The following is a 27,596-nucleotide window of genomic DNA, read 5'->3' on the forward strand; positions in this document are numbered from 1 at the left end:
TTGTAGTGGGTGCATTTCTATCCAACAAGCTATAAGCTAGGTAACGTAACATTATATTACATTAATATAGCGAACTTTTTTGTCATGACTAATCCAGTAATACTCAGCATCATTTCTATTTGAGAAAAGAAAAACTTAATCCGATGTTTAATTTGAATAAAACAGCCTTGAACTGCCTACTTACTACATTCCTGTCACTACACAATGTGACTGTCACCGTGAGTGTAGCGCAGATCCTACAGCACGCAGTGGACCAAACCACTGTGAGGCAACAGAGGGGGGACTCAAAATGTTTCTAAACTTAAAAAGCATTTTTTGGGGTTTGTATTGTTTTACTACTTACACAGATATTATAAGTATACATCATTATGTTATTTACAATACACAGCATTGTTTTAATGATATTTCTAGGGGGGGACAACACTTAGATGGGGAGGGAGGGGTCCTGACCCCCCCGACCCCTGGGATTTACGCCCTTGCCTACCTTACGTTCTCTTAATACATCCATGGTCATTTGACATTAGCCATTTAACTAACGTACTTAGCTGGCTCTAGACAGTGGTTTATTGTCGCTGAACAGAGGCAGGAGCTGGTTGTATGCTGTTGGGTTTTTCTTGTGTGTTATATGCCATATCATTGGATACGGGTTAAAAATGGATTCACAAGTTGATCTTCAGCAAACAGGTTGGTGACTTCCTTGCAGTGGATAAACCGTTTTAAACCAGCTGAATTAATGTGATTAATTTTTATCATGAATTATATGCCCTTTACACTCAGCACTGTCAATGTTAATTATTCACGGCAGATAATAGCACACCAGCTGAATCAACAGATCATCCTCCGAGGATGACCAGACAGCAGACTCTCACCCTAATATCAATGGCATCTGTCAACTTCAGTTCAATGATCTGTTACTCAATATTAGGCCCTTTTTTCCCCAATGAGGTAAGACAAAAAAAGCCCATATAGGTTACAACTGACATGTTAAGGGGACAAGAGAGGTTTGGGTACACTTTAGAGGCGATTTGTCCTCAGATTGAACAAAACAGATTGAACAAAACAAACTTAAAAACTCAAAGTCAAACAGCCACTGCAGCACCGGAGTGAATCTTACGCGGAGATAAAAACGTTAATTGTCCAGGCAGAGATGGCATTTTGTATGGTTTATTTATCCAGTTCTTGGCAAACAAACATTTTAATCAAAGGAACAATGGCGTCTCTAGCTCTGGTAAAAAAAAAAACATCTGCCCTCGCCGGTGTCTACCTCCTACGTACTTGATCACACCTATAATGACCTATATGTGGACTTCACCTGGTGGCTAAGGCTGCGTGGTACTTTCAAAACAAAAGCACTAGCAGATACTTCAAATAACCAAAATAAAAAAACTAATGATATAAACAAGCTTATAGCCTATATGTAGCCGTATGATTCAAGTAAAAACAGAAATTAAATAAATATTTAACTATTACATATAACAAAACAATGAATAGCTCCAACAACAGTTTTAAATTAGGGCTGCAAAATTAATCGAATTTTATTCACAATCACGATTTTGGCTTCCCACGATCAAATTCGCGGGATCGAACGATATTTAAAATGCGTGAGCCGTTCATAGAATGCTCCGTATCAAAGATTTTTATTTTTATTTTTTTGCAAAGGCAATCTAGTGCTCCGTAAACCGCTGTCTGATCACGTGCCTCCATGAGCCAATCAGAGTTGTTCCCTGCACCGCGCAGCTTAGGACAGAGTAACGTGAGGAAAATTCCACAGCAGATAGCAGTCGGTCATAAGGCTATAAACTATCTTAACAAAGAAAACAAAAAAATGTCTAACGTAGCAGATCGAGGGCGAGGCCGAGGGGCTTGTCCCGAGAATCGGATCGTCATCCCTTGTGTGGAAGCATTTTGGGTTCAAGGCAATTGTGACATAAAACAAGAACAGGTGCAAAGAGTGCCGTAAAGTTGTGTTGGCGCCACAAAGCAACACTAAGAACCTCTTTAACCACTTAAAAAACACCATAAAGTTCAATACGATGAATGTATGAGGGCCAAGAAATGCGTCGCAAAGACTAATCATCCCACAACATCAACTCGGGCATCCATCGAAGCGAGCCTCTTTAGCGCATCATCATACCCATCCACCTCCCAAAGACGCAGGGAAATTGCGAATGCAGTCACATTTCATTTGGCCAAAGACGTGCCCAATAAACACGGTGACAAACGAAGGCTTCAAATTCTCGGTCTCGGTCAATCCCCTCTCACAATTATTTTTGTGGAATGTGGTGATCTGCCTTCCCTCAAGCCAAGAAAATGTTGACAGGCTAGTGTTTCTTTCCAAAAACTTTTAAACTATTCTTTACTGCATAGTTCTGCCTTGAAATGTTCTCATTTCGTTATATTCTGTTATGGAATATTTGTATTTCATTGATTGTATATTTTTTGTATTATTCACATCCATTATGCAGGTACAATGCAAGTTTATATTTTGCTTCCTAAAATATATTTTACACAATGGAAAATAGTGCCCTGTTGAAGTTTTGCTACATTTTCTTTATTGTTTTCTTTATTTTTCTTTATTCTTTAATGCACTGATTTTTGGTGAATAAGAGGATTTTATTTTGATGCACATATTTGTACATTAGCAGGAATGTAGCACAATATGGATGTGAAAGCAGTTATAATTAGCCTATGTGACAAAATTTGTTTTGGTTAAAATCAACAAATAATTGTAATAATTAATCGTGATCTCAATATTGATCAAAATAATCGTGATGGCCATAATCGTGCAGCCCTATTTTAAATACTGACTTTATTAAAGCTAGACCATGTAGCTTTAAAAAGAAGACATAATAAATGATTCCTCTATTGAATGAAAAGTTAAATTAATAAGCAATAAAACATCCTTAGTTAATTCAACAAACTTAGGGACTTTGCTGCTACAGCATTACTTGGTCTTTATGACCAGTATGATGGCTAATGGAAACTTATAACTTACTTACTAAATATTTCTCTGTAACTGACACTACTGAGTCAGTTTTCAAACACACAGTAAGTAAGTAAGTGACACTGTCACACTACGTTTTACCATTTTGTCGTTATATTCCATTTTCGAGGTGTCACTACGTTTTTACCATCAGGCCCGGGACTACAGTAAAAGTTAGTTCCAAGCTAACTCTGGCTCATTTACATTTAAGAGAAAAGCACAGTCCCTGACAAATAAACCAAACTGATTTTAAAGCATTACAGTAGCTGCTGTTCAGCCAATTTACATAGGTTAGCTTATTGTTAATACATAAAACTGTTTTCAACCCCTTCTAAAGGGAGCCATGTTACAAAGTGATTTACAGCATTGATTTGTAACTGGCATTAGCATTTTAATGTCTTGTTTATTTTAAAATTGAGTCTCTTTCCGTTGTTTCATCATCAATAATTATTTTGATGGTGCAAGACTGATCAAGATCTTTGATCTGGGACTGAAGACGTGTCTGCGTGTAAAATCAGGGCCATAAGTCACTTTCAGGAGATAGTCTATATTCATTTGTAATACGCATTGGTGCATGTCATTGTAAAGCTCATACATCAGACAGCCATCACCAGTTCCCTTCAACATCTCAATAGCAGTGTCTTCTGGGTGGAATGAATGAGCAAGAATGTGCTATACATCAGAACGCCTCCCTAAAGGCCAATGAATGACTCATTGGTCTCAGGTAACGTCAGCTGAGGCAATGTGTAATAACTGCTGAGCAAAGGTTAGGCCACAGTGAGTGGAGTAATAAATATGATAGTACTGATCAACCATTTGAGGCATTAATTCATAGCACACAGTTTTCGGATAACATTTTTTTATTTTATCGCAATATATTTTACATTTATCTTACATGCTATTTGTGTTATTCACTTTACATGTCCTTATTCATTGCTTTTGTTACTAAGATGGTGTGTAATAAACAACTATTATACCATGGTCTGGGTGAATACTCGATTCTGATTGGCTGCAGGGTGTCCATTAAAAAGTGATAGAGGACACCTACTAAAGGAGTTCGGTGAAACTGACTGTTTACTGTTCTATATGAATGCGCTACATTAAATCAAAAAGGAAATGTGGATTTATTATTTCCAACTCGTCCTCTGAACACCACAGGATGGAGCTAAAACACACAGGCTGCAAGAAGTAAGTTATACTGGCCCTCTGGACTGACTCAGTTTCACAGCGAATATATAATAACGTTATCTCACATCCCGTTCACTGTTCAGGTCGCTGCTTCAGGCTGCGCCGCTGCAGCCGACGGTAACGTTATACATCGCGGATCAAATTCTTCGTAAAAGTCGTTATATTGTTTTGGGGACAATGACATGGCTGGATAGCTAGATTGTCTTGTTGTTCAACATACTGTCAAATTATTTTTACTGATTGCCAACTTTACACAATGTTATTGACTTTGGATCTTGCTAGCATAGCGTTAGCTTTCTGGCTCGTAGCTAAACTGAAGGGTTCTACCAGCTGAGCGGACTATATAAATATCTCCGGTTGCTAAGGGAGGCAAGTCGTATCTAAGGTTCTTCCTAATTCCTGGTGGAGAGAACAACGTTTGCATTGCATAAGAACCTGATGGATGGGAATGATTGTTCCAGGTATTAGTCAAACCGTCTGGCGTAACCAGGGAAACGGAGTTATTGTTTGGATAAACTTTAGATTTCGATTGTAAAACTAATTAAAATGTGAACTAATGTTTTAAAAATATGTTATTTGGCAAGTGACCATGGTATAAGCGGGTTAATGCCCTTCGAGGTGTCCATTGTCAGGTATTAATGGACGACGGCGAGGCGTGAACCGTCCGACGCGCAGCCTCCGCCGAACAATGGACACCTCGTCGGGCATTAACCCTTACATAAATGCCTGACATGCATATTTCTACACAGGCAGTCAAGAAGGGAGCCAGTCAAACTGTCATTGGTCTCATATTTGGCTGCTACGCTGTCTGCAATTTCATTGGCTCATTGATAATGGGGAAATATGTAAGTATATGGCTCTATTTCTTATCAGTATATGAAGTATGATGTGCTGCCCAGAGATACAGTAATACTCTCTCTGTATCAGATTGTCCAAATTGGTGCAAAGTTTATGCTCGTGATGGGGCTTTTTGTTTCGTCAGGCTGCACCATTCTGTTTGGGTAAGTGTTGGTCCTGTCGATAATAATGAAAGCCACAGAAACACATTAAGCCCAGTTTTGTAACTAGGAGGTGTTTGGCTGCATATAAGTGAAGTCTGTAATGTCTTGATACAAGTTATTTCTCTGTACTAAAGAGCTCCATTGTTAAAATCTATTTAAAACATAAATGAGCTACACTGTTGCACCATGTCCCTTCAATATAATGAACTGAAGTTTTTTTGGACTCAAATTCACATACACCGTCCTGCTGCTATAAATAATGTAGCGCACCAGATGTGTATGAATCTGCGGATTAAACCTTTTCCAACAAATGCACCATTTTCTCCAACATTCACTTTAACTACAATGCCCAGCTGTTTCATATAATGATTTCGCCCTTTTTGGTGAAACAATACATGTTTGACGCAGATTTACATCATCAGTAGGAATAAATAGAGTTGGTGCTGAGAGCCACAGACAGGGTTGGAAAGTGGGAAAGTATTGAGAGACAGACTAACACAGACATCGTCGGCCCATTTTCATGGGATTTGTTGACAGTAAGAAACATGTAGAATAATGCCAGCCTCACCTTAAAGATATGTAACAAAAAATACATAATTTGGTAAATTGTAAGTGCAAGGTCAGAAAATGACAGAAGCTGCCATATAGCACAGTATTGTATTGGCAATATATACATGGGTCTTTTTGAATGTATTGTTATTCCCCACTGTATTTGAATGTGGATCAGTGTGGATTTGTGATTTCATTTAGTGTAAAAACTAGTTTGTAATGTCTTAGTTGGACTATTTAAGAACAAACTAACAGCCCATTTTGTTTCAATGTTTCTATTTTGTTTCACATAATTTGTTTAGTTTTTTGCTTTCTTTTCTCGCAGGTTACTCAATCGGGTATCTGCAGGACCCATTTTCATAACTCTGTGCTTCGTAGTGAGGTCCATAGACGCTTTAGGCTTTGCCGCTGCGACGACCTCCTCTTTTGCCATTACAGCAAAAATATTCCCAAACAATGTGGCAACTGTTTTGGTGAGTGTAGACAACCCTTGTGCGACTGGCGTGTTGTTTAGGAGACTTTAGAATCACAAGAAAAACACAAAAAAGCAATATGGTTAGGGTTGTTTTGTATCTCCCATTTCTCCCAGTGTCATGGAAAATAATACATGTCTTCTGGCATGTGTAGCAATAGCTGTTATGCTGAGGAAATGCTCAGATTCTGCTTACATATTTCAATGTTGCTGCAATTTTCTCTCTTTAGGGTAGTTTGGAGATTTTCACAGGACTTGGTCTTATTCTGGGGCCACCGGTCGGAGGGTGGTTCTACCAGTCTTTTGGATATGAAGTCCCTTTTATGTTTCTTGGATGTTTCCTGTTGATTATGGTTCCATTCAACATATATGTCTTGCCAAACATAGGTAATGGTTTCAACATATTATTTGCTATATTTCAGTCATTTCAATAAAGTAATCTTTTTTTTTTTTTTTTTCGGAATGGAACCGTGAGCTGTAATTTGTGCTTCTGTCCGCTCAGATTCAGACCCCTCGAAGGATTCATTCTTTCGACTTCTCACCAATGTGAAAATCGTCCTGATCTGCTATGTGATATTCACTCAGAGTGCAGGACTGGGCTTCGTGGATGTCTCTTTGTCCCTGTTTGCTATGGAGAGGGTGATTTCCTGTCTTTTGATAAAGTCAACTTTAGTTTTAGAAAGTTTATCAAGCTTCGTAGTGAGAATGAGTTTTTTTTTCCCCCCTCTTTGTTGGATGTAGTTTAATCTCTCATCTGGCTACGTGGGATTCGTCATACTTGGTGTGTCATTACCATACTGTCTGGCATCACCGCTGATTGGGTATTTTACTGATAAATATCCTGTGAGTATGAAAGCAAATGTGGATTATTCTTTCATAATTGTAAGTTTGTCTTACATCTTAAATCCCGTGTGTGTGTGTGTGTGTGTGTGTGTGTGTGTGTGTGTGTGTGTGTGTGTGTGTGTGTGTGTGTGTGTGTGTGTGTGTGTGTGTGTGTGTGTGTTGGTGTGTGTGTGTGTGTGTGTGTGTGTGTGTGTGTGTGTGTGTGTGTGTGTGTGTTGGTGTGTGTTGGTGTTTTATCAGTCCACCAGGTCTTGGTTCATGGTGATAGGGGGTGTCGCAACAGCCATTGGCTTCTCAATGCTCGGTCCCGTCCCTTTCCTTCACATCCCGAGGTGAGCGTTTGGTAAAGATGGAAGGTAATGAAAGCTCTCTACTTTAAAAGAGAAGTCCCACATTTTTGGAAATATGCTTTTTCAATACTGTTTATCAATTATTTGTTTTTTGTTTGTATAAGGGATGGGAAGCACCATTAAGTCACAGACCACAGACATCCCCCCCGCCCCCATTCCATTGTTTCTCTTCAGCCAACCCACTTCACCCCAACCCACACCCTTTAACCCCTAATATGATGAACCATCTTCAACATAAAGAAGAAACACACACACACACACACACACACACACACACACACACACACACACACACACACACACACACACACACACACACACAGTGACATAGTACTACCTAGCCATTCCCATCAACCCGCTACCCAGGAATCCCATGACCAAATAAACCAACAGCATTCAGAGACAAAGGAATTAGATAATTAAGCTAGTTTCCTCCATGATGATATCCACAGAAATTGCCAATTGCCAACATAACATATATATTTTAGTAAACAAAGAATTTGCATCCAGTAAATTATGTACAATGTATGATTTGTATGCAGAGTATGTATAATAGTCTGAGTAAACAAGCACGCAAACTACATTAAATCCAAAATGAAAAACATGGTTATAACCACAAATATTTATAATAAAACATGGAATTTCTCAAGGGGAAACAACTAGCCTGGCTTAGACGGAAGGTCACAAAATGTGCAGCAGCAAATTGACTGATTTGTAAATTTGTAAATATTGGCGGATGCAGTTCTGCAGCGGAGCCGTTCAGCAGCCGTTCCGCAACCGGTGGAAATGAGGAGTAACAGTACTCATTAAGTATTGTGTTGCCGCCTCAAAACAGATAGGTTAGCGGTATTAACGTGTATATTTTTCTGTTTTTTTCTGTGTGTGTGTTTTGTATGTGCAGTAATCTGTGGTTGCTGATCATCATGCTTGGTTTAATTGGGTTTTCTCTGAGCATGACTATAATCCCCACGCTCTCTGAGATCATCACATGTGCAAAGTGAGTGGCTTCACATGTTGTGCTACTACATTTATTTATTTTATATATATATATATATATATACAGTGCCTTGCGAAAGTATTCGGCCCCCTTGAACTTTTCGACCTTTTGCCACATTTCAGGCTTCAAACATAAAGATGTAAAACTGTAATTTTTTGTGAAGAATCAACAATAGTGGGACACAATCATGAAGTGGAACGAAATTTATTGGATATTTCAAACCTTTTTAACAAATAAAAAGCTGAAAAATTGAGCGTGCAAAGTTATTCAGCCCCCTTAAGTTAATACTTTGTAGCGCCACCTTTTGCTGCGATTACAGCTGTAAGTCGCTTGGGGTATGTCTCTATCAGTTTTGCACATCGAGAGACTGAAATTTTTGCCCATTCCTCCTTGCAAAACAGCTCGAGCTCAGTGAGGTTGGATGGAGAGCGTTTGTGAACCGCACTTTCAGTTCTTTCCACAGATTCTCGATTGGATTCAGGTCTGGACTTTGACTTGGCCATTCTAACACCTGGATATGTTTATTTGTGAACCATTCCATTGTAGATTTTGCTTTTTATGTTTTGGGATCATTGTCTTGTTGGAAGACAAATCTCCGTCCCAGTCTCAGGTCTTTGGCAGACGCCATCAGGTTTTCTTCCAGAATGGTCCTATATTTGGCTCCATCCATCTTCCCATCAATTTTAACCATCTTCCCTGTCCCCTGCTGAAGAAAAACAGGCCCAAACCATGATGCTGCCACCACCATGTTTGACAGTGGGGATGGTGTGTTCAGGGTGATGAGCTGTGTTGCTTTTACGCCAAACATAACGTTTTGCATTGTTGCCAAAAAGTTCGATATTGGTTTCATCTGACCAGAGCACCTTCTTCCACATGTTTGGTGTGTCTCCCAGGTGGCTTGTGGCAAACTTTAAACAACACTTTTTATGGATATCTTTAAGAAATGGCTTTCTTCTTGCCACTCTTCCATAAAGGCCAGATTTGTGCAGTATACGACTGATTGTTGTCCTATGGACAGAGTCTCCCACCTCAGCTGTAGATCTCTGCAGTTCATCCAGAGTGATCATGGGCCTCTTGGCTGCATCTCTGATCAGTCTTCTCCTTGTATGAGCTGAAAGTTTAGAGGGACGGCCGGGTCTTCGTAGATTTGCAGTGGTCTGATACTCTTTCCATTTCAATATTATCGCTTGCACAGTGCTCCTTGGGATGTTTAAACATTGGGAAATCTTTTTGTATCCAAATCCGGCTTTAAACTTCTCCACAACAGTATCTCGGACCTGCCTGGTGTGTTCCTTGTTCTTCATGATGCTCTCTGCACTTTAAACGGACTTCTGAGACTATCACAGAGCAGTTGCATTTATACGGAGACTTGATTACACACAGGTGGATTCTATTTATCATCATTAGTCATTTAGGTCAACATTGGATCATTCAGAGATCCTCACTGAACTTCTGGAGAGAGTTTGCTGCACTGAAAGTAAAGGGGCTGAATAATTTGCGCACCCAATTTTTCTGTTTTTTATTTGTTAAAAAGGTTTTGAAATATCCAATAAATTTCATTCCACTTCATGATTGTGTCCCACTTGTTGTTGATTCTTCACAAAAAATTACAGTTTTATATCTTTATGTTTTGAAGCCTGAAATGTGGCAAAAGGTCGAAAAGTTCAAGGGGCCGAATACTTTCGCAAGGCACCTGTATATATATATATATACACACACAATGCAAGGTGAAACATTATTTTCTTTTCTTTGTAGTGAACAAGGATATGAAGAAGGATTAAGCACTCTTGGAATGGTGTCTGGACTGTTTGACGCATTTTGGTCCATTGGGTAAATCCCAAATTCATGTGTTTTTCAATAGCCATCTAAATCTAGAAAAAAAACCGGCCTAGATATGAAATCAATTGTTTCACTGGTTGGTACTTATTTCCTGCCCTTTGATTTTGACTGTTTTGATTATGATTTTAAAATGTTTTTTATTTTTTTTTAAAGGATGTTTTATGGCCCAATAGTGGGTGGCCTTATCACACAACATCTGAGTTTTGAGTGGGCAGCTGCAGTCCAAGGAGGCTTGGTGCTTTTGGGTGTAAGTATCAGTTTGTGCAGTGTTCACGTGAGAAAAGGACACACGAAGCTCTCACTTCCTGGCATATTAGCATTAAGCTCTGGGCGATATGACGATATTGTCAAAATGCTATAAAAAAAAAAAGTCTTTCGTAATTAGTTACTAAGTAAAGTAACTGTGATGTTATTTTTTATGTTCTATAACGCTATTACGTTCTATAACATCTTTTAACGTCAAAGATGTTTATATTAACTGATTGAAGATGTGTTCAGCTCGGCCTTGGTCACCTGTTGCTGACCCGAATAATCGAGCGTTGCTTGTTTTAACAGAGTGGTTCCCGCTCCTTCGCTGGAGCTCACGCTAGCTGCATTTGGGCTCGGGGTTGGGTTAGCAGCAGCAACAAGTGTCGTGTTAGCACGTGTTGTGATGTGAGGTGCTTCATAAGATTTGAGTTGCTCGAGGCAGACGTGGATAAAGTCTTTTTTCCTGGGCATTGCGTGCATGTTACATAAACATTCTTGCCTTTAATTTCAATGAGCGAGAAGTAGTGCCGGTACTTCCAGTTCGAGAACGCTACCTTTTGAATTTCCCTGGCGCGTCGCTGTCTTGTGTTTAGTGGTAGTCAGAGCGGTGTCATCATCCCCACCCCTGCTCTCTCCAGGCAGCTGGTGTGTAGCCAATGCCTGACACCTCGCGCTTTATTCAGCCAAATTGTAGTAACGCGCCACTTTACATTCTCAGTAATGATAACGGCGTTGCAACGATGGGAAAAGTAATTGGATTACTCTGTTGAAAAAATAACATCGTAAGTAACGCTGTTATGCTTAAACGCTGTTACTCCCAACACTGGTTAAGGCAACATTTGTCATTTGGACAAAGCTTTGTTATTATCCTTGCACATTATGTTAATTTTGCACTCAGTACTCAGTTCTTTTCATGGCAAGTATTAAAAACAGGAGTATACAAAAATAGGCTTTACCATGTTGTTATTTCATATAGACTATTTATTTATTTATTTATTGAATTACCAGAAAACATGCTATATTGTGATGTATATCGTAGATTGACATATATCCTTATAGAAGATTGCCACCATATTGCCCAGCCCTATTAGCATTGCTATTGTGTTCTTGTGTTTTGAAAGATCCCAGTTTACAGTTTATGACCATGTTATCAAGAATAAAGGATTAGTTACTCATGCAGTCAGCCTAGGGACAATGGTCACACAACTGACTTAAAAGCCCATTAAATGTCAGTGTGACAGAGACAGGATGAGACTGTGAAAGTTGCAGCTTAACTTGCGTGGAATTTATTCAAGGATGTAGAAAAATGTTGTTCCATGACCGGTAATCATTCAGGAGTTAAACTCACCACGAAGATGGATAGAGAAAGAAGTGTGTGATTCTTTTTTGGCAGTTACTCACATGAAACTCAATGACCACACTGTTCTCAGGCCCTTTTCCTAGCTGTGTATTACCTGTGTCATCCCCCGCAACATCAAAGGTAATGATTAACCTCAAATGAAGATGATCAGATTTATGTCATATATTAAGATGCCTCATGTATACTGCATACTACGTGGAAGGCTATGTAGACTTAATTTGTGCATTCCAAGAACATGCCGGGCGTAACACTCACTTTTGTGTTTAAATAGAAGCGTTCGAGAAGATCTACGAACAGATGAAAACACTCCTCTCCTGACTGAATGAAGCCCTCAGCAACATGTGGAAGGACGCCATACCGTACAAAACATGATCTAAATGCCTCAACTGCTCTGGGCATCAACCTCCAAGTTACTCAAACGGTTCCATTGTTAACAATGGCTTTTTGATGTTTTTAACCCTTGTGTTGTCCTTCGGGTCCCGGTGACCGAAGGACAAAAGGGTTAATACAGCATCATTTTGGTCAGCTTAAACTGTATTTAAATGTGCTCTAGAAATAAACTTTACGTACTTAATTTACAAGAAACAGAGTTTAGAGAGCAATTCTCAAAGTAAACAGAAGTACACAATCCTTATGTCAACAACACAAGGGTTAAGTTATACGTTTTTTAGTGTGCCAGGGACTGTGATGCTTTCTACTTAGATCGTGGAAATATTGGCCTAAAAACAAAAGCAGTACAAACTTTAAGATTGTACAATTTTTAAATAGATCATTTCATATTGTAAATGATTATGAAGGAATATAATCTACCACTGGAAAGTCCAGACAAGCTGAATGGGTCTACTGAAGGAAAAACACCCACTTGTGTGTTCACTAACTCTATCCACCCCATGTCTGTGTACAGTTAGTAAAGTGGCATGATGTTTAAGTTAACCTGAGCTGACATCATGCACTGCATAGCCTGCTTAGATTTTATTTGACAGACAAAATGGCATAAGGTTACCCAGTTGTCCACTGAAACATTAGGGGTTTTCTAAAATAATTTCCGAGTGTCACCCAAAATAAATACATATCTATTTATCCAATTTATCTTAAATTATTTTGAAATGAAAATACACATTAACATTAATTTATAGGCAACTCATACTTCTTTAAAATTATAGCAACAAGCAGAATACTTAGTATCCTAGTTGCATCGTTTCAGGTCCGTTCCAAAAATGAAATGCATACCATACATAAGGTTATGTTTCCAGGATTTAAAAGGACCCAAATGCAGGGAGAGGCAGGCAGGCAGAAGGGTTGAGCTTGAGGATTTATTTAACCAAAAACAGCAGGCCGACGGCCGACCGTTGACAGAAAACCCCGTCAATATGATCAGTCGCGTCCCCGAGGTCCAAAAAACTGCCACAGAACAGACCAAAAAGATGAGGAGACGAGATGTAATAAATCTCTATAACAGCAGGTGGCGCTAATCTGTAATGTTGCCCAATAAATGAAAACCGGCAGCTGATTGGACGAACGCGTCACATGGGTTTGTTTTCTCCAGAAATTCAAAGCCAGACTGTCATGGCGGCCGTTCAGAATACGATCTCAAAGAATTTCTAATATAGGAAGAAGTTCCACTCCCTCATTACTTCCGGCTTCTGAACTGGTTGCAGTTCCACCAGAGTTCCATATAGGGGGCGCTCACAGGCCAGTGCAGAATGAATGGGACTCTATGGAGCTATACCCCTCAAAATCCCCTTTTCTCAGGATATAATTTTTTGTCTAGTAATTTGAATGTTGCATTTGAAAGGGGAGGCTAAAAAAATACACACTACTTGGTGTTAGATTTTTTTTAAAAGTCATTTTTTTGTTCTAAAAAGCCTTTTAAAATGTCAATGACATCATACACATATACGGCCGGAGATACTGCTTTACAGCAAGCTCTGAGTCGCTTCCTTTGTTCTCTCGAGGCATCGACAACACAGCTAAGAGGTTAGGCTCTCCCTGTTAATACACGTGCTAGAAAGAGGTTTGCTGATGTTTTAAAGACCACGCCGAAATATTTACTCTGACATTCAGGCTCTGCTTCGGATGCCGTCAAGCGGGATCTCCGATCGTAATCAGACCTTCACTGACCAATCAGCATTCATTAGCAGAATGCTAGCGTGTCATGGGCAACAACGACTCAACCTGTAAGAAATCAAAAGGACATAAGTACTCGTTCATTCAACTTTCGACCTATAAGCCATGTTGAACTTGCAAAAACTACAATCAAATCTGAGGTTTCTCAACGACAATCAGGCGAAAGAGACACATTTAGTCATCTAGCTCCATAGAGTCCCATTCACTTTGCACTGGACCGCGATCACCCCCAGTGGAACTCTGGTGGAACTGCAACCAAATTCGGTACAATGGGGCTGAATAGGGAGTGGAACGGCTTTCCGTAGACTGGCTTTGACGATCTCATATTGTACTAAAATAGTTCACTGAAACATGTTTCTGAAACCATTTTAAGCGAGAAATAGGCCGTGCAGTTGCTGAATCTGTCTTCATTTCAGCTCAACAAAAGTCAGTTTAAAAGATTTTGGTCAGATTTTGAGAGACTCTAGTCACCTCATCCCGCTCGTCATTTCCGGGTGAATCCCGACTGCCCTGCTGCCGACCGAACGTGTCAGGTCGGCCAAAATTCCGCCGACAGCCCCCCCGACTGACGACAGCATGGGACACACCAAACAGATTTGAGTCACTGACCTCGCCAGACTGTCCCACGGCCGATAATCAGCCTGGTGTGTCAGTGTCCCAAGACCTGCTGAAAGGGCACACACAGACAGGGAGGAAACACAAACACACAAGAGACGAGGGAAACACAAGGACTAAATACACTGGGTAATGAGGTAACGAGGGGCAGGTGACACAGCAGGTGAAACACATTAGGAGTGGCAAGGTAATCAACAAAGGCGGGAAAACACAGGAAGTAAAACTAGACAAGACAAGACAGAAAACCGGACTATCAAAATAAAACAGGAAACAGAAATACACCCAACAGGGAATAATACACAGTCCAAACAGGATAAACAAACAATCCTCACAGAAACATACACAAACGGGGAAATACAGGAAACAGAAGTATGCAAACAGGCAACAGAAACTAATACAAAAACAGAAAAGTGTACAACAAACACAACATACCGAAACCATAACACATAATCAAAATAGCACTTAAGCATATTTATTTAAACATTTCAGATATCAAAAGTTTGACTTTACATATGATTTATAGAAAGAGATTAACAAAACATTTGGAAATTAATAATCTGTGTTTTTATATAGCTGTGAAGAAGTGGCATACACAAACTTTGTTTATCTCTTACAGGCTAAGAAAATAAATTTAATTAATAAATAGTTTATATTATATAATAATTTAATACATTTTCTATATCATCAGTAAAAATGTACACATACACAAGTCAATTCATGCTTACGCCAATAAATATCCCTAAAACTGCACAATTCTTTATGCAGACAATTTGTTTTAGTGGACAAATCTTATAGTTAATTAATTAATTAATAATCTTATTAGTACAATACAGGACATATTGACTGTTCAAATATAAAAATATATATATATATAAAAAACACCAGTAGAGTTTACTGCCATTAAAAAAATGCATTTGTATGAAAAAATAATAATAAAGGTGAAAGCACTCTAGTTGAAAACAATCAATGTGTCCTAAGTTTATGTATCAGGCTCGAAGGCCCCATTAGCCCGGCCCGGCGGTCTCGTGGGGAGAGGTCTGTTTGTGGATCTGCCTCTCCTCCTGGTGCTCAGCGACTCTGAAGCATCTGCGTCTGAAAATGTGGCTCGAGATGAAGATGCAGGGACTCCTGGCTTTTTCACCTTCTTTTTCCTTTCTAGCTCTGCGGGAAAACCATCATTCACAATCAGTATTCGGTATTTCGAAACCGTAATATAACATGTCAGTTATTATAAACCGCCATCGTCTAATTTTGTTTAAGAAAACCAACACTTGGAGCCTCATGCAGTGTTCAGTAACCATGACCCTGTGAATGTAGTCAGGAGGATTTAAACACAAGCTTCTCACATGGCATCAGTCAACTCAGGTTCTGTGTCAGAAAGGTTCGGCTCAGAAAGAAAATATTTTATTTATTTTTAATAAAATAAAAATCCATCTTAAATCCAGACCACAATCATAATGCACTCTTTTATGCACTAAAAAGTATACATTTAAGTGATACTTTTCCCAAAATCCCCAAGTATTTCACTCACCCACTGTAGGCTGATTAGTGGCTGATGATTTGACATAGTTTCGACAAAATAAGACTGTTTCAAGCTAAGCGTGAACATTGTATTTGTGACAGAATAAAACAAATTGATTGATTGATAATGACCATGTCTTTATGGATGATATGATACATGAGTTGAAGATAACATGGACACCACTTGCTTTGTCTCCATGGTGCAGGGAATCAATTCCCCTGAAGATTCAGTTTCAAAGAAAACGTCAATTCTCAAGGCCTTGAGAAAGGTCCTTGTGACAGAAACATCAACTCCTTTTAAATAATTCAATGCAGAGGTGATAAGTGTGTGCGAGAATTGATTTTTGTCGTGAAAACCTGTCAGAATCAGAATTCCACTGTAGCTCAGGCAGTCATCAGGAGGAGGCACATGCACATCCGTAAAGTATTTGCAGGTGTTGGGTGACAATAATAAACACAAAAACCCAAACATAAAGGGAGAAAAAGACACAAGAGTCTACAGCCATTCTCAAAGCTATGTGAGCCTGTATTTGGCACAGCGGTGCTTTAGCGGTGAATTGTGAACAAGGATGTTTGATGATCAAAATAAAGATTAAGGAGTATCACTTTACCAAACAGAAAAATAGGCACCATAGACACAAGAGAGAGAAGACATGCATATGGAGTTCAAGAAATGTATTCCCCTGTTACAACCACACTGTTTCACCTTTTAGCCAATATTCATTACTGGTAAAAAAAAAATAAATCCAGGACAGATGCCACTGTATTATTCTGTCTCCTACCCTGGTGTGTGTTTACCTCTCAACAGTCCCCTCAGACAAGGCTGCGTATGCCTCTACAGACTGAGTCACCTCTTTATTGAAATCTCCTACAATATAAAATAACTCAGCATCTTGCACCACATTTGGACGTTTCATATACATTATCCACTAGGTGTATCACAAGACATTCAGTTCACTTCCCTGATCTGATACATAATGTTATGTCGTGGGTTCACTTCAGATAATCTTGTTAATAGAGACAACACGGACACGTTGAGTTTCAGTGGAAAACTACCGATCTTTTTACTAACGTACTCATTCACTTAGTACATTCAGATAAACACACTAACAGTGGCGACACAGCGCCAACTAGTGGAACGGGGTACTCAATACACAATGTCCCATACATCACATCTCCTCTCCACTAAATGTTGTGCTCCATGAACATGAACACAAATATCTATTTTTTTTATAACGTGTATAATGTTACCTAAACTTGAGGTAGGGAGTAGACTGTCCCAAACCCCGAGTCAGTCAAGGGATTATTATGCCCTTATTCTTGAGACATGACTCTTAAATCTAAATGAACACAAATGTAACAGTCTCTTATCCAAAAATGTGTCAAACAACTTATGGATTTTCTTAAGGGCTAAAACGAACTGGTTTCGTAATGACACGAGATGGGTATCGCTTACCAGTCTCTTGATGTGGTGTGTTGACCACCTCTGATGTTACCGGAATAGGTTGTACACTCACTGGATCAGGAGATGGAATAGCTGGGTCAGGAACTGTGTTCTCCAACAAAGGCAGATCTGGTGCAATGGAAGTAGACTCCGAAGACTCGAGGACACATCCAACTCTGCATGTCGAGCAAGCATCTGTTCAGCATGCCGTCTCCAGTTTTCGAAGATCCCACGTTGATCGTATAAGACACAGGACCAGTTTCAGCTGAAACCACTCCAGGTGTCCACTTCTCTCCTCTCCCATAATCACGCACTAATACTGTGTCACCCACTTTGAATGACCTGGCCTTACGCGTGTCTGTCGACGAGCACACTGCTCTTCTTGTGCTTTCTCCACTGTTCTTGCAACGCTAGGCTTCATCAGGTCGAAGTCGAGGCGCGCAACTGCGATGCATGAACAGCATGGATGGCGATTCTTTTGTGGTGGAGTGCCGGGTGTTGCGATACGACAGTAAGAATGCATCCAGTCGGTGTTGGATTGAAATTGTGCCTTTGGAGCACTTCAATGAATGCTTGAATGTTTGCACAAAACGTTCTGCCAGGCCATTACGTGGCGGGTGAAATGGCGCAGGCGTATGTGCTTAACCCCGTTGTTCTTCATGAATGTCGCGATTCTATTTGATGTAAACTGGGGACCATTATCGCTCACCAAAACCTCTGGGAGGCCGTAACGACTGAATAGCCCTCTCAGCACCTGTATGGTCTTGGAAGTCGTGGTAGAACTCATCAAGTGCACTTCAGGCCATTTGGAGTGGGCGTCCACGACCACCATGAACATATGGCCTTGGAAGGGACCGGCAAAATCAACATGAATCCTCTGCCATGGAGCTCCTGGCCATGCCCAAGGATGGAGAGGCGATGGTCCAGGTGCTTTTTGTGTGAGTTGGCAGGATTGGCAGGTCTTCGACACTTGTTCGATTTGAGCGTCAATTCCTGGCCACCACATGTAACTGCGGGCGACGGCTTTCATTTTGACAACACCAGGGTGTCCCGTGTGTAGCTCGGACAACACTCTGGGTCGCAGCTTAGGAGGGATGACAACACGGATACCCCACATGAGGCACTGTTGCTGAACAGTCAGTTCATCCTTCCTACTGATGAATGGTGCCAGTGTGCTGTCCACATGCTGAACTCTCGGAAAACGACCTGTGGACACCATTTCCAGTACTTGAGCAAGGACAGGATCGGTCCTGGTCTCTCTGCAGATTTCTTTACAGCTCACGGGTAAGATTTCCAAGTGTTTAATGTGAAAACTGTCCACAGTGTTGGGTTTCTCCTTAACTGACGTGGCAAGTGGCAGGCGGGACAGCCCATCAGCATTGCCATGGCGTCGGCTTCTCTGTACTGGATACTGTAATCATGAGCAGCCAACAGCAAAACCCACCGCTGCATTCTGGCGGCGCCGTAGCCATGGTATTGCTTTGCAGGGACTCAGAATTGTGGTCAGAGGGCGATGGTCAGTGAGGAGCGTAAACTTCCTACCATATAGGTAGTGATGGAATTTCCGAACACCAAATACAATGCCAAGAGCTTCACGCTCAATCTGTGCATACTTTTGTTCTGCTTTATTCAAGGTCCGTGATGCAAAAGCTATGGGCCTCTCTTGTCCATCTGGAAAGATGTGCGAAATTACAGCACCTACCCCATATGGTGAAGCATCACAAGCCAGCCGGATGGGCAGTTGCGGGTCGTAATGGGTAAGCACACTTTGCGATGACAACTGTTCTTTGGCCACCTGAAATGCTGTTGCACATTTTGAGGTCCATCGCCATGGTTTGCCTTTGCCCAAAAGTGCGTTGAGTGGGCTAAGAATGGTTGACAAGTTTGGAATGAACCTGCCGTAGTAGTTAATCAGCCCTAGAAAGGATCGAAGCTGACTCACATTCGTCGGTGCAGGAGCCTCCACAATCGCCCTCACTTTCTCTGGTGACTTGTGCAGGCCATGGGCGTCGATAACATGGCCCAGGTATTCCAGTGAATCCTTGAAAAATTCACATTTTTCCTTTTGGACACGTAAACCCGAATTCTTCAAGGCGTCCAGGACGGCGTCCAAGTTCTTCAAGTGCTGAAGGCGGTCTTGGCCAGTTACCAAAATATCGTCCAAATAGCAGTGGACGTTCGGAAGACCCTGGAGAACCTGGTCCGTGGCCCGCCTAAATATTGCTGGGGCCGACGTGATTCCAAAGGCAAGTCTGTTGTAACAGAACAGCCCTTTTGATGTTGTTATGGTGAGATATTTGAGTCTTCCTCCACAGGCATTTGCATATATGCGGTGAGACAAGTCCAGCTTACTGAAATGCTGCCCCCGACAGTGATGCGAATAAATCCTCAATCCGAGGAATCGGATATTTCTCCACCTGCAGAACGGGGTTGATTGTCACTTTGAAATCACCGCAAATCCTAACATCTCCATTCTTTTTCACAACTGGCACGATGGGTGTTGCCCAGTCGCTGAACTTGACAGGCGATATGATGCCCTGTTCCCTCAGCCGATCAATCTCAGCTTCAACTTTTGGCCTCAGAGCATAGGGAACGACTCTTGCCTGGCAAAACCGTGGTTGATGACGCGGTTTCAGAGCTATGGCCACTTTAATGCCTTTCATTGTGCCCAGCTCCTTTTTAAAGACTTCATTGTGCCTCTGTAGCACAGCTTCTAAAGTCTCCTCACGAACTGTCTTAATCTCCCGCCAGTCAATCCGTATTCTCCGCAGCCATTCCCGCCCAAAGAGCGGTGGTGAAGCCCCTTTGACCACGTACAGTGGTAGCTTAGCCTTCTGCTTGTTCATTTTTACCAAGACTTTGATGACCCCCTCCGGTGAAATCAGCTCGCCAGTGTATGTCTTCAGTATAGTATTCGTTTGGCGTAAAGGTACATGACACAACTGCATGTCATATAGTTCTTTGGATATTAGAGAAACTGCAGCGCCTGTGTCTAATTCCATTTGAATCGTCTTTCCTTCAATCTTTGGTTTAACACACATGTGTGAAAGGTTTCCTTTCTGAGCCACCATGTTTAGTGTTAGCTCTGCATCTGTTGTGCTACCCTCACTACTGGACATTTCTTTTGCATCCATGTGGTACACTCCACTTTTCTTTTTCTTTGTAAACACTTTTTGTTTTACTTTCCTTTCTTTATTTCCATGCTCTTTGTTTCGACACATTCTCGATATGTGGCCTTCCTTACCGCAGCTGTGACATGTTTGGTCCTTGTAATAGCAGTCGGCCTCCTTGTGATTCGTTTTTCCACAGCGCACACATTTGTAGCGTTGCTGGCTAGTCAGTGACAGTGCATTTATCTTTAGTGCATTACTTAGCTGGTGCGTTTCTTTTGCTACCGTCTCCATTGCTACTGCTATTTCCACAGCCTTTTTCCAAGTGAGTGCAGTCTCGGTCAGCAATCTTTTCTGTATCGCCTCCGTGTTAAGTCCACAAACGAGTCTGTCTCTCAGTGCATCCAACAAATGCGTGCCAAAGTCGCAGTGTTCTGCTAACTGTTTGATTACTGCAACGTATTGGCTCACTGATTCTCCCTCTTGTTGGTTTCGTTTATGGAAGCGAAATCTCTCGGCAATGACAATCGGTGCCGGAGAAAAATGCGACTGCAAAACACTAACAATATCATCGTATGACTTTAGCCCTGGCTTGTCAGGAGCTACGAGGGGCTACTGCAATAGTCCGTAGGTTACAGCGCCCATTACACTGAGAAGAACGGCTGACTTTTTATCGTCCTCAATCTCATTTGCTGTTACAAAATGTTCAAACCTTTCCACGTAGGCTGTCCACTGCTCCACTGACTCTTCGAAAGCAGAGATCTGCCCGATGTATCCGTGTCGTGCCATTTCCTTCCATTAGCAGTAGTTCCCCGTTTCGTTGAGCTCATTAGCCTCTGTTAGCCACACTTCTCCCTGCGCCACAAACGCCTTTTTCTTCCTCACACACAGTCAATACCGTGGCGGAACAAAAACAAACAAACGGCAATCCAAAGTCGTCCTCGTCGCCAATGATGTTATGTCGTGGGTTCACTTCAGATAATCTTGTTAATAGAGACAACACGGACACGTTGAGTTTCAGTGGAAAACTACCGATCTTTTTACTAACGTACTCATTCACTTAGTACATTCAGATAAACACACTAACAGTGGCGACACAGCGCCAACTAGTGGAACGGGGTACTCAATACACAATGTCCCATACATCACACATAAGAAGCTATAAAATATCCCTGCTGCCCATTGGCCAGACGCCCAAACCACCAGTTGTCATTGTCTTTATTCATGCTGCGTTCATGCCACCTCGGAATAACAGGCACCGCCCCGTGGTTACGTTGTTTTTCCGACTGGCAGCGTTCACATGGTCGGGATGAGTGTTCTTCTTCTTCTGTTATATTGGCGTTTGGCATAACAACTTTTTGCATGACTGCCACCAACAGTTGGCCGTAGCCGAGAGCATCAGGTGTGTTAAAACATGGAGGCCACAATAACAGAAAATTCTCTGCTGTTTTCTTATGCGAGCATCCAAACAGCACATCGCCAGTGTTTGTTTGTGTTATCTGCAGGACAACCAATGGGAAAAGACACGGATAATGTGTTGTTTTTTTATACATAGGCCTATTTATGAATAATTTTAAACATATGATGTCTGTGTATGTTTCTTGGCAGAGGCGTTTGTCCACAATAAACAGTTTATTGTCATTGAAATATGTTCAGTGAACCAAAGTCGCCTCCATCAAACGTCAGTTGTCAACAACGCGTCACCAACTGGAGAACTCGGTTATCAAAATCCAGCCCGAGTTTCCCACCTCTGATTCCCACAGGACGTTACGTGAATGCTGACGTTTTCACTCGGAAAAACGTTTTTCCAATGTCCATGAACGCACGGTCAGCACTTGGATGACATCACCGTGTATGGTCAGTTCATCAGAACGATTCGCTCTGTAGTCATAGAGAGAGACCACCTGGAAGAGGAACACAGAGGTGGAGGGGTTGAATGTGAGAGGGGAAAGGTTGCATGCGCCTGAGCTCGCAGCTGGAGTGGATACGTACTACTTGTTGAACGGGGGGCAGAATCTGTTTTCACACTGATGCCTGAAGAAATGTGGTCAGGATGGCTCTGGTACGGTGGCCGGGAAGTGCAATGCAACATTACAAAGAATGAAACACTTTTACACAAAGCTCAAGACAAATTTACATTTTGGAAAACAAATTTACATTTTAGAAAACAAATTTACATTTTGGAAAACAAAATAACATTTTAGAAAACAAATTTACATTTCGGAAAACAAATTTACATTTTAGAAAACAAATTTACATTTTAGAAAACAAATTTACATTTTGGAAAACAAAATAACATTTTAGAAAACAAATTTACATTTCGGAAAACAAAATTACATTTTAGAAAACAAATTTACATTTTAGAAAACAAATTTACATTTTAGAAAACAAATTTACATTTTGGAAAACAAAATAACATTTTAGAAAACAAATTTACATTTTAGAAAACAAATTAACAAGATGCAAAACAATTTTACAAGTCCGGAAAACAAATTTACAAATGACAGATTCTTCACGGAAGGGGAATGTACCACATACCGGAAGTGATGAGGTGTTGCTGGTGAGCGCAGTCAATTTGTGTTGTTGAGTATATGGCGTGAATGAAGTTTATGGTGACTTTACGTGTGGTCGGTGTTTGGAGTTTTTTATATGACGCGCGGACCTGACAGAAACATTGGAAAAACGGGGAACGTATCGACCGCGCGGCCGGATCGAAGCTACAGCGGGGGCAGCTGAGTCCGTCTGCAGCTGCAGGACCTGGAGCTCACTGCCCATTCCTGGGAGCCAAAACGACACGCGACGCCGCTGGAGACCCAGGCCGTATTGCTGGGCCCGCTGGAGGGAAGGGAAGCCCGGAGAATCAGATCCAGGACTGGGCGGAGCGGACTGTCACAACCTGCTGAAGTTTAAATCACAGGTTTCCTAAAGGGAGTCTGGCGGGACTCGGACTGTGGATGACGAAACATTACTTTAAGTCTCGTTAAATGAATAACTACATGCAGAAATAAATGAATCATTAGTGGGGGAGTGAGCCCGGACATTTCAGTCTGTTTAAACTTCACTTTGAAGCAGAACCTCTTAGTTCAGAAGGGTGAAGTTTCCGTTTGTACTCATATCTGTGAACTGATTATAATAAATATTCTTTGTATTAACACCTTAATTAGTCTCTTTGTCTTTTTGTTTAAAAAAAACTACAACATCGCATGAGATTTTGACGATTTATAGTGATTTTATTTCCGTTAGACCTTTGCCTACATTGACGCTGATGCATTAAAGAGGCCGCCCATAGACAGTATATAAGGGAGTGCCTCCCCTGTTCCAAGATGGCGGCTCTATTGACGCGTTCGATCCATAACTGCCGTAGTCAAGGCGACATGTATACAACACCTCATCACTTCGGTATGTGGTACATTCCCTTTCCGTGAAGAATCTGTCATTTGTAAATTTGTTTCAGGACTGGTAAAAGTGTTTTGCATCTTGTTAATTTGTTTTCTAAAATGTAAATTTGTTTTCTAAAATGTAAATTTGTTTTCCAAAATGTAAATTTGTTTTCTAAAATGTAAATTTGTTTTCCAAAATGTTAATTTGTTTTCTAAAATGTAAATTTGTTTTCCAAAATGTTATTTTGTTTTCCAAAATGTAAATTTGTTTTCTAAAATGTAAATTTGTTTTCCAAAATGTAAATTTGTTTTCCAAAATTAAATTTGTCTCAAGCTTTGAAAAGTGTTTCATTCTTTGTAATGTTGCATGCACTTCCGAATTCCGTACTGGTGGAGAAAAAGAACATTTTTAGTCCCGTAGTAGCAACTTTAGTGGACATATAGTCTTGCATTGCCAGAACTATCTCCACAGTGCTGTGGAGTAAGGTCTGGCTAAACCACACAAACATTCTAGGATAGAATAAAAAAACGCTGTGGGTTTTTTGCATTTCTATTAACCAATCACGATCACAAAGACGATTGTCTTGTTTAAGCTCCGGACACAGCGAAGGTGGCTCTGCAAAATAGTCTCGGGAAAGGAACTTGTTTTGGTGGAACATTTGCAACTGATCACACAATACAGTAGCATAAGCTATGTAAATGAGCTGAATACATGGTTAAACGTATTGTGCTCTTACAGTTTATCGCTGTGTGTACTTTGTCCACAGCAATCCCCACCAATCGAAAGCAAAAAAAAAACAAAGCCCCAAAACATCCCAGTTAGATAGTAAATGGCATAAACATATTCTTTGTAAATCTTTACAATCATTCCCCGCAGGAACCAAGCAGTCATGCCCTATTGCGCGATCCAAATTTTCTATAAAACTTGCCATTTACAGCGTGTAGCTTGCTATCTCAAAGTTTTTTGTTTCCCGAAGCAAACAGAGTTTGAGACGGCAACACACAGAGAGTGGAAGGTGAGGGACATTGTTTTAGGCAAGGGACTTATTTGGGCAACCTGATAGTAAGGAATTACAGTAGTAGACTAGTTTTTCAGCACCGTTTTGAGACAGGATGTGCCTAATTTTGGCAATGTTACGAAGATGAAAAGATTTGTTGACTTGAGATTTGTTTTAAGTGGGCGTTCAGTTTTGTTTGAGTTTAACATCATCCATGATTTTATATCTTGAATGCATACTTAGAGTTTAGCTTACAGTTTACAGTTTAGCTAACTGACTGGTTTCGTCTGGCTTGATTGATAAGTATAATTGGGTGTCATCCGCATAACAGTAAAAGTTAATTGAATGTTTCCTAATAATATTGCCTAGAGGAAGCATATATAAGGAGAATAGAATTGGTCCATCCAAACACTGAGCCTTGTTAACATTAACAAATTGAGATTGATCAGAGAAATATGACTTAAACCAGCTTAGTGCGATTCCTTTAATGCCAACTAAATGTTCCAATCTCTGTAACAGGATGGTATGGTCAATAGTGTCGAATGTAGCACTAAGATCTAATAAGAAAAGTACGGAGGCAAGTCCTTTGTCAGCAGCCGTTAAACGGTCGTTAGTAATTTTCACCAGTGCCGTCTCTGTGCTATGATGCTTTCTAAATCCTGATTGAAAGTCCTCAAATAAACTGTTGCTATGTAGAAAGTCACATAACTGATTAGCAACTTCCTTCTCAAGGATCTTGGAGAGAAAGGGAAGGTTAGATATAGGTCTATAATTGGCTAAGACATCAGGATCAAGGGTGGGTTTTTTCAGAATAGGTTTTATCACAGCTACTTTAAATGACTGCGGTACATAACCAGTTAATAAAGACATATTGATCATATCTAGTAATGAAGTGTTAACCATGGGTAACGCTTGTTTAAGTAGCCTCGTTGGGATGAGGTCTAAGAGACAGGTAGATGGCTTAGCTGAAGAGACCTTCAACATTAATTGTTGAAGGTCTATAGGATAAAAGCAGTCTAAGTATATGTCAGGTCTTGTCATTCTTTCTAGCAGTCCTGCGTTTAAAAGTGAACTGTTAGAAGTTTGAGAAAATTGTGATTGGCATCTGTTTTTCTCTGATTCCACAAGGTGAAATAAAATGACAGCATGTGTCGCAACTCATTCTGGAGAGGAGGTTTTTGTTTGACATCCTCTCGATAAGTGTAACGGAGGGAAACATGGAGCAAAGCCTCGGAAATCCTGCAACTGAAGTGACTGTCACCATGGAGCTGTTAATACAGAGACTGTGGCTCGTGGACCAACTCTAACATTAACATGGAAACATGAAGTGGAAAGCTGAGACAGCTTAGTATCTGCTTTACTAAACACAGCTGGATATGAATTTCCATGAACTGTTGATTTCCCTCTTGTTTGCTACACATTTTGACTCAAAAGTAGTTACACTTGTGAGTTTTGTTTCTTTATTTTAAGTTTTTCAAATTGGTCAAGTACCCTTAAAAGGCTTTCAGAGACCCGTAGTGCCCTCTGTTTTTTGTTTTTGTTTTTTTTATTATAAAAAATTTCCTCTCTTGATGCAAATTGAAAGATCAGAATCTGACTTCATATGACAAGTGAGGAAACCTCAGTCATATACTCAATTATGTATTTTTACAGAGGAAGTCAACCGCATTTTAACATTTTAAATCAAGTCCCATTAAGTAGCAATTACTGTACACCTATTCTTAGCTTGCGTTATATACACCAAATACTCTCTTTTATGAGGCTGAGATCCAATTTAGTGTCTATTTTCACAATAATTTTACCACTTTGTCCAATAAATATATAATGTTATTCTGAATTGAGACACTGTAATATAGCAACCTTTATTTATCCTCGAGAGATAATTGAGGGGCGACCCTCATTTACAATGTCATCGAGTCGGGACAACAACACAGAAAGTGCAATCATAAGAAATATAGAAAGACAATAAAACATTCAGAATTGGAAAATAATTTGATAAATACATAATTGGATAATAGTGATGCAAAGGAAAATGCAACTGTGTAAAGCAGTTACAAGTAGAAGTTTGCAGGTTTAAAATCAGATTTCTAAATTGTCCAATTGAGTACATTTTAAGAAAGTGATGTAATTTCTTCCAGGAGTTGGGTGCACTAAAACTAAAAGCAGTTTTTCCAAGTTCGGTCAGCAGAGCGAGTCTGATAATGTTCATGTGAGTAACAGAGAAGTTCTGCAAGGTAAGATGGCAGTTTTCCAATAAGAGCCTTATAGATAAAGAGATACCAGTGAGTATCATGTCTTTCTTGGAGAGAAGACCACCCCAACACTTTCATAACAATGATGTGTACCATAGACATGACCGGTTATGAATCTCAAGGCAGAGTGATAAGAGTCCAGAGATTTAGGGGTTGAAGATGATGCATGTCTATAAATCACATCACCATAGTCCAAAACCGACAAGAAAACTGTGTGTGTGATACAGTTAATTCCCAAAGAACCAAACTAATATGGAATACAAATACTGTAAACTAAAGATCTCAATCAGGTCTTGCACTTCCAGGTGAGGAGTGGTA

At 40.4% G+C, this 27,596-nt stretch overlaps 1 protein-coding gene across 6 annotated transcripts; it reads left to right on the forward strand.

Annotated features, from left to right (window-relative positions):
- The first annotated feature begins 540 nt into the window (after window positions 1-540).
- On the forward strand, window positions 541-26,543 carry LOC120556410 (MFS-type transporter SLC18B1-like). Of its 6 annotated transcripts, XM_039796008.1 has the most exons (14): window positions 541-684; window positions 806-945; window positions 4,921-5,016; window positions 5,099-5,172; window positions 6,047-6,194; window positions 6,424-6,580; window positions 6,696-6,832; window positions 6,935-7,036; window positions 7,277-7,368; window positions 8,288-8,383; window positions 10,139-10,213; window positions 10,376-10,469; window positions 11,902-11,951; window positions 12,103-13,371. In XM_039796008.1, the coding sequence occupies exons 1-14, from the start codon at window positions 654-656 to the stop codon at window positions 12,155-12,157; spliced, it is 1,347 nt and encodes a 448-aa protein (XP_039651942.1). In that variant the 5' UTR covers window positions 541-653; the 3' UTR covers window positions 12,158-13,371. The 6 variants fall into 6 exon arrangements, with proteins under 6 accessions (XP_039651942.1, XP_039651945.1, XP_039651944.1 ...); XM_039796011.1 differs by lacking the exons at window positions 11,902-11,951; window positions 12,103-13,371 and adding an exon at window positions 26,155-26,543; XM_039796010.1 differs by lacking the exon at window positions 11,902-11,951 and having other exon boundaries at window positions 12,103-13,372.
- Window positions 26,544-27,596: the final 1,053 nt, after the last annotated feature.

The sequence above is a fragment of the Perca fluviatilis genome, chromosome 3, assembly GCF_010015445.1.
Source record: "Perca fluviatilis chromosome 3, GENO_Pfluv_1.0, whole genome shotgun sequence".
NCBI classification, from domain to species: domain Eukaryota; kingdom Metazoa; phylum Chordata; class Actinopteri; order Perciformes; family Percidae; genus Perca; species Perca fluviatilis.

Excerpts from the sequence above, each read along its gene's own strand:
- LOC120556410 (XM_039796008.1), top strand. The coding sequence starts at position 654 with ATGGATTCACAAGTTGATCTTCAGCAAACAG. Across the intron at positions 5,173-6,046 it reads GGCTGCACCATTCTGTTTGG|GTTACTCAATCGGGTATCTG; the intron begins GTAAGTGTTGGT and ends CTTTTCTCGCAG. Across the intron at positions 7,369-8,287 it reads CCTTTCCTTCACATCCCGAG|TAATCTGTGGTTGCTGATCA; the intron begins GTGAGCGTTTGG and ends TTGTATGTGCAG.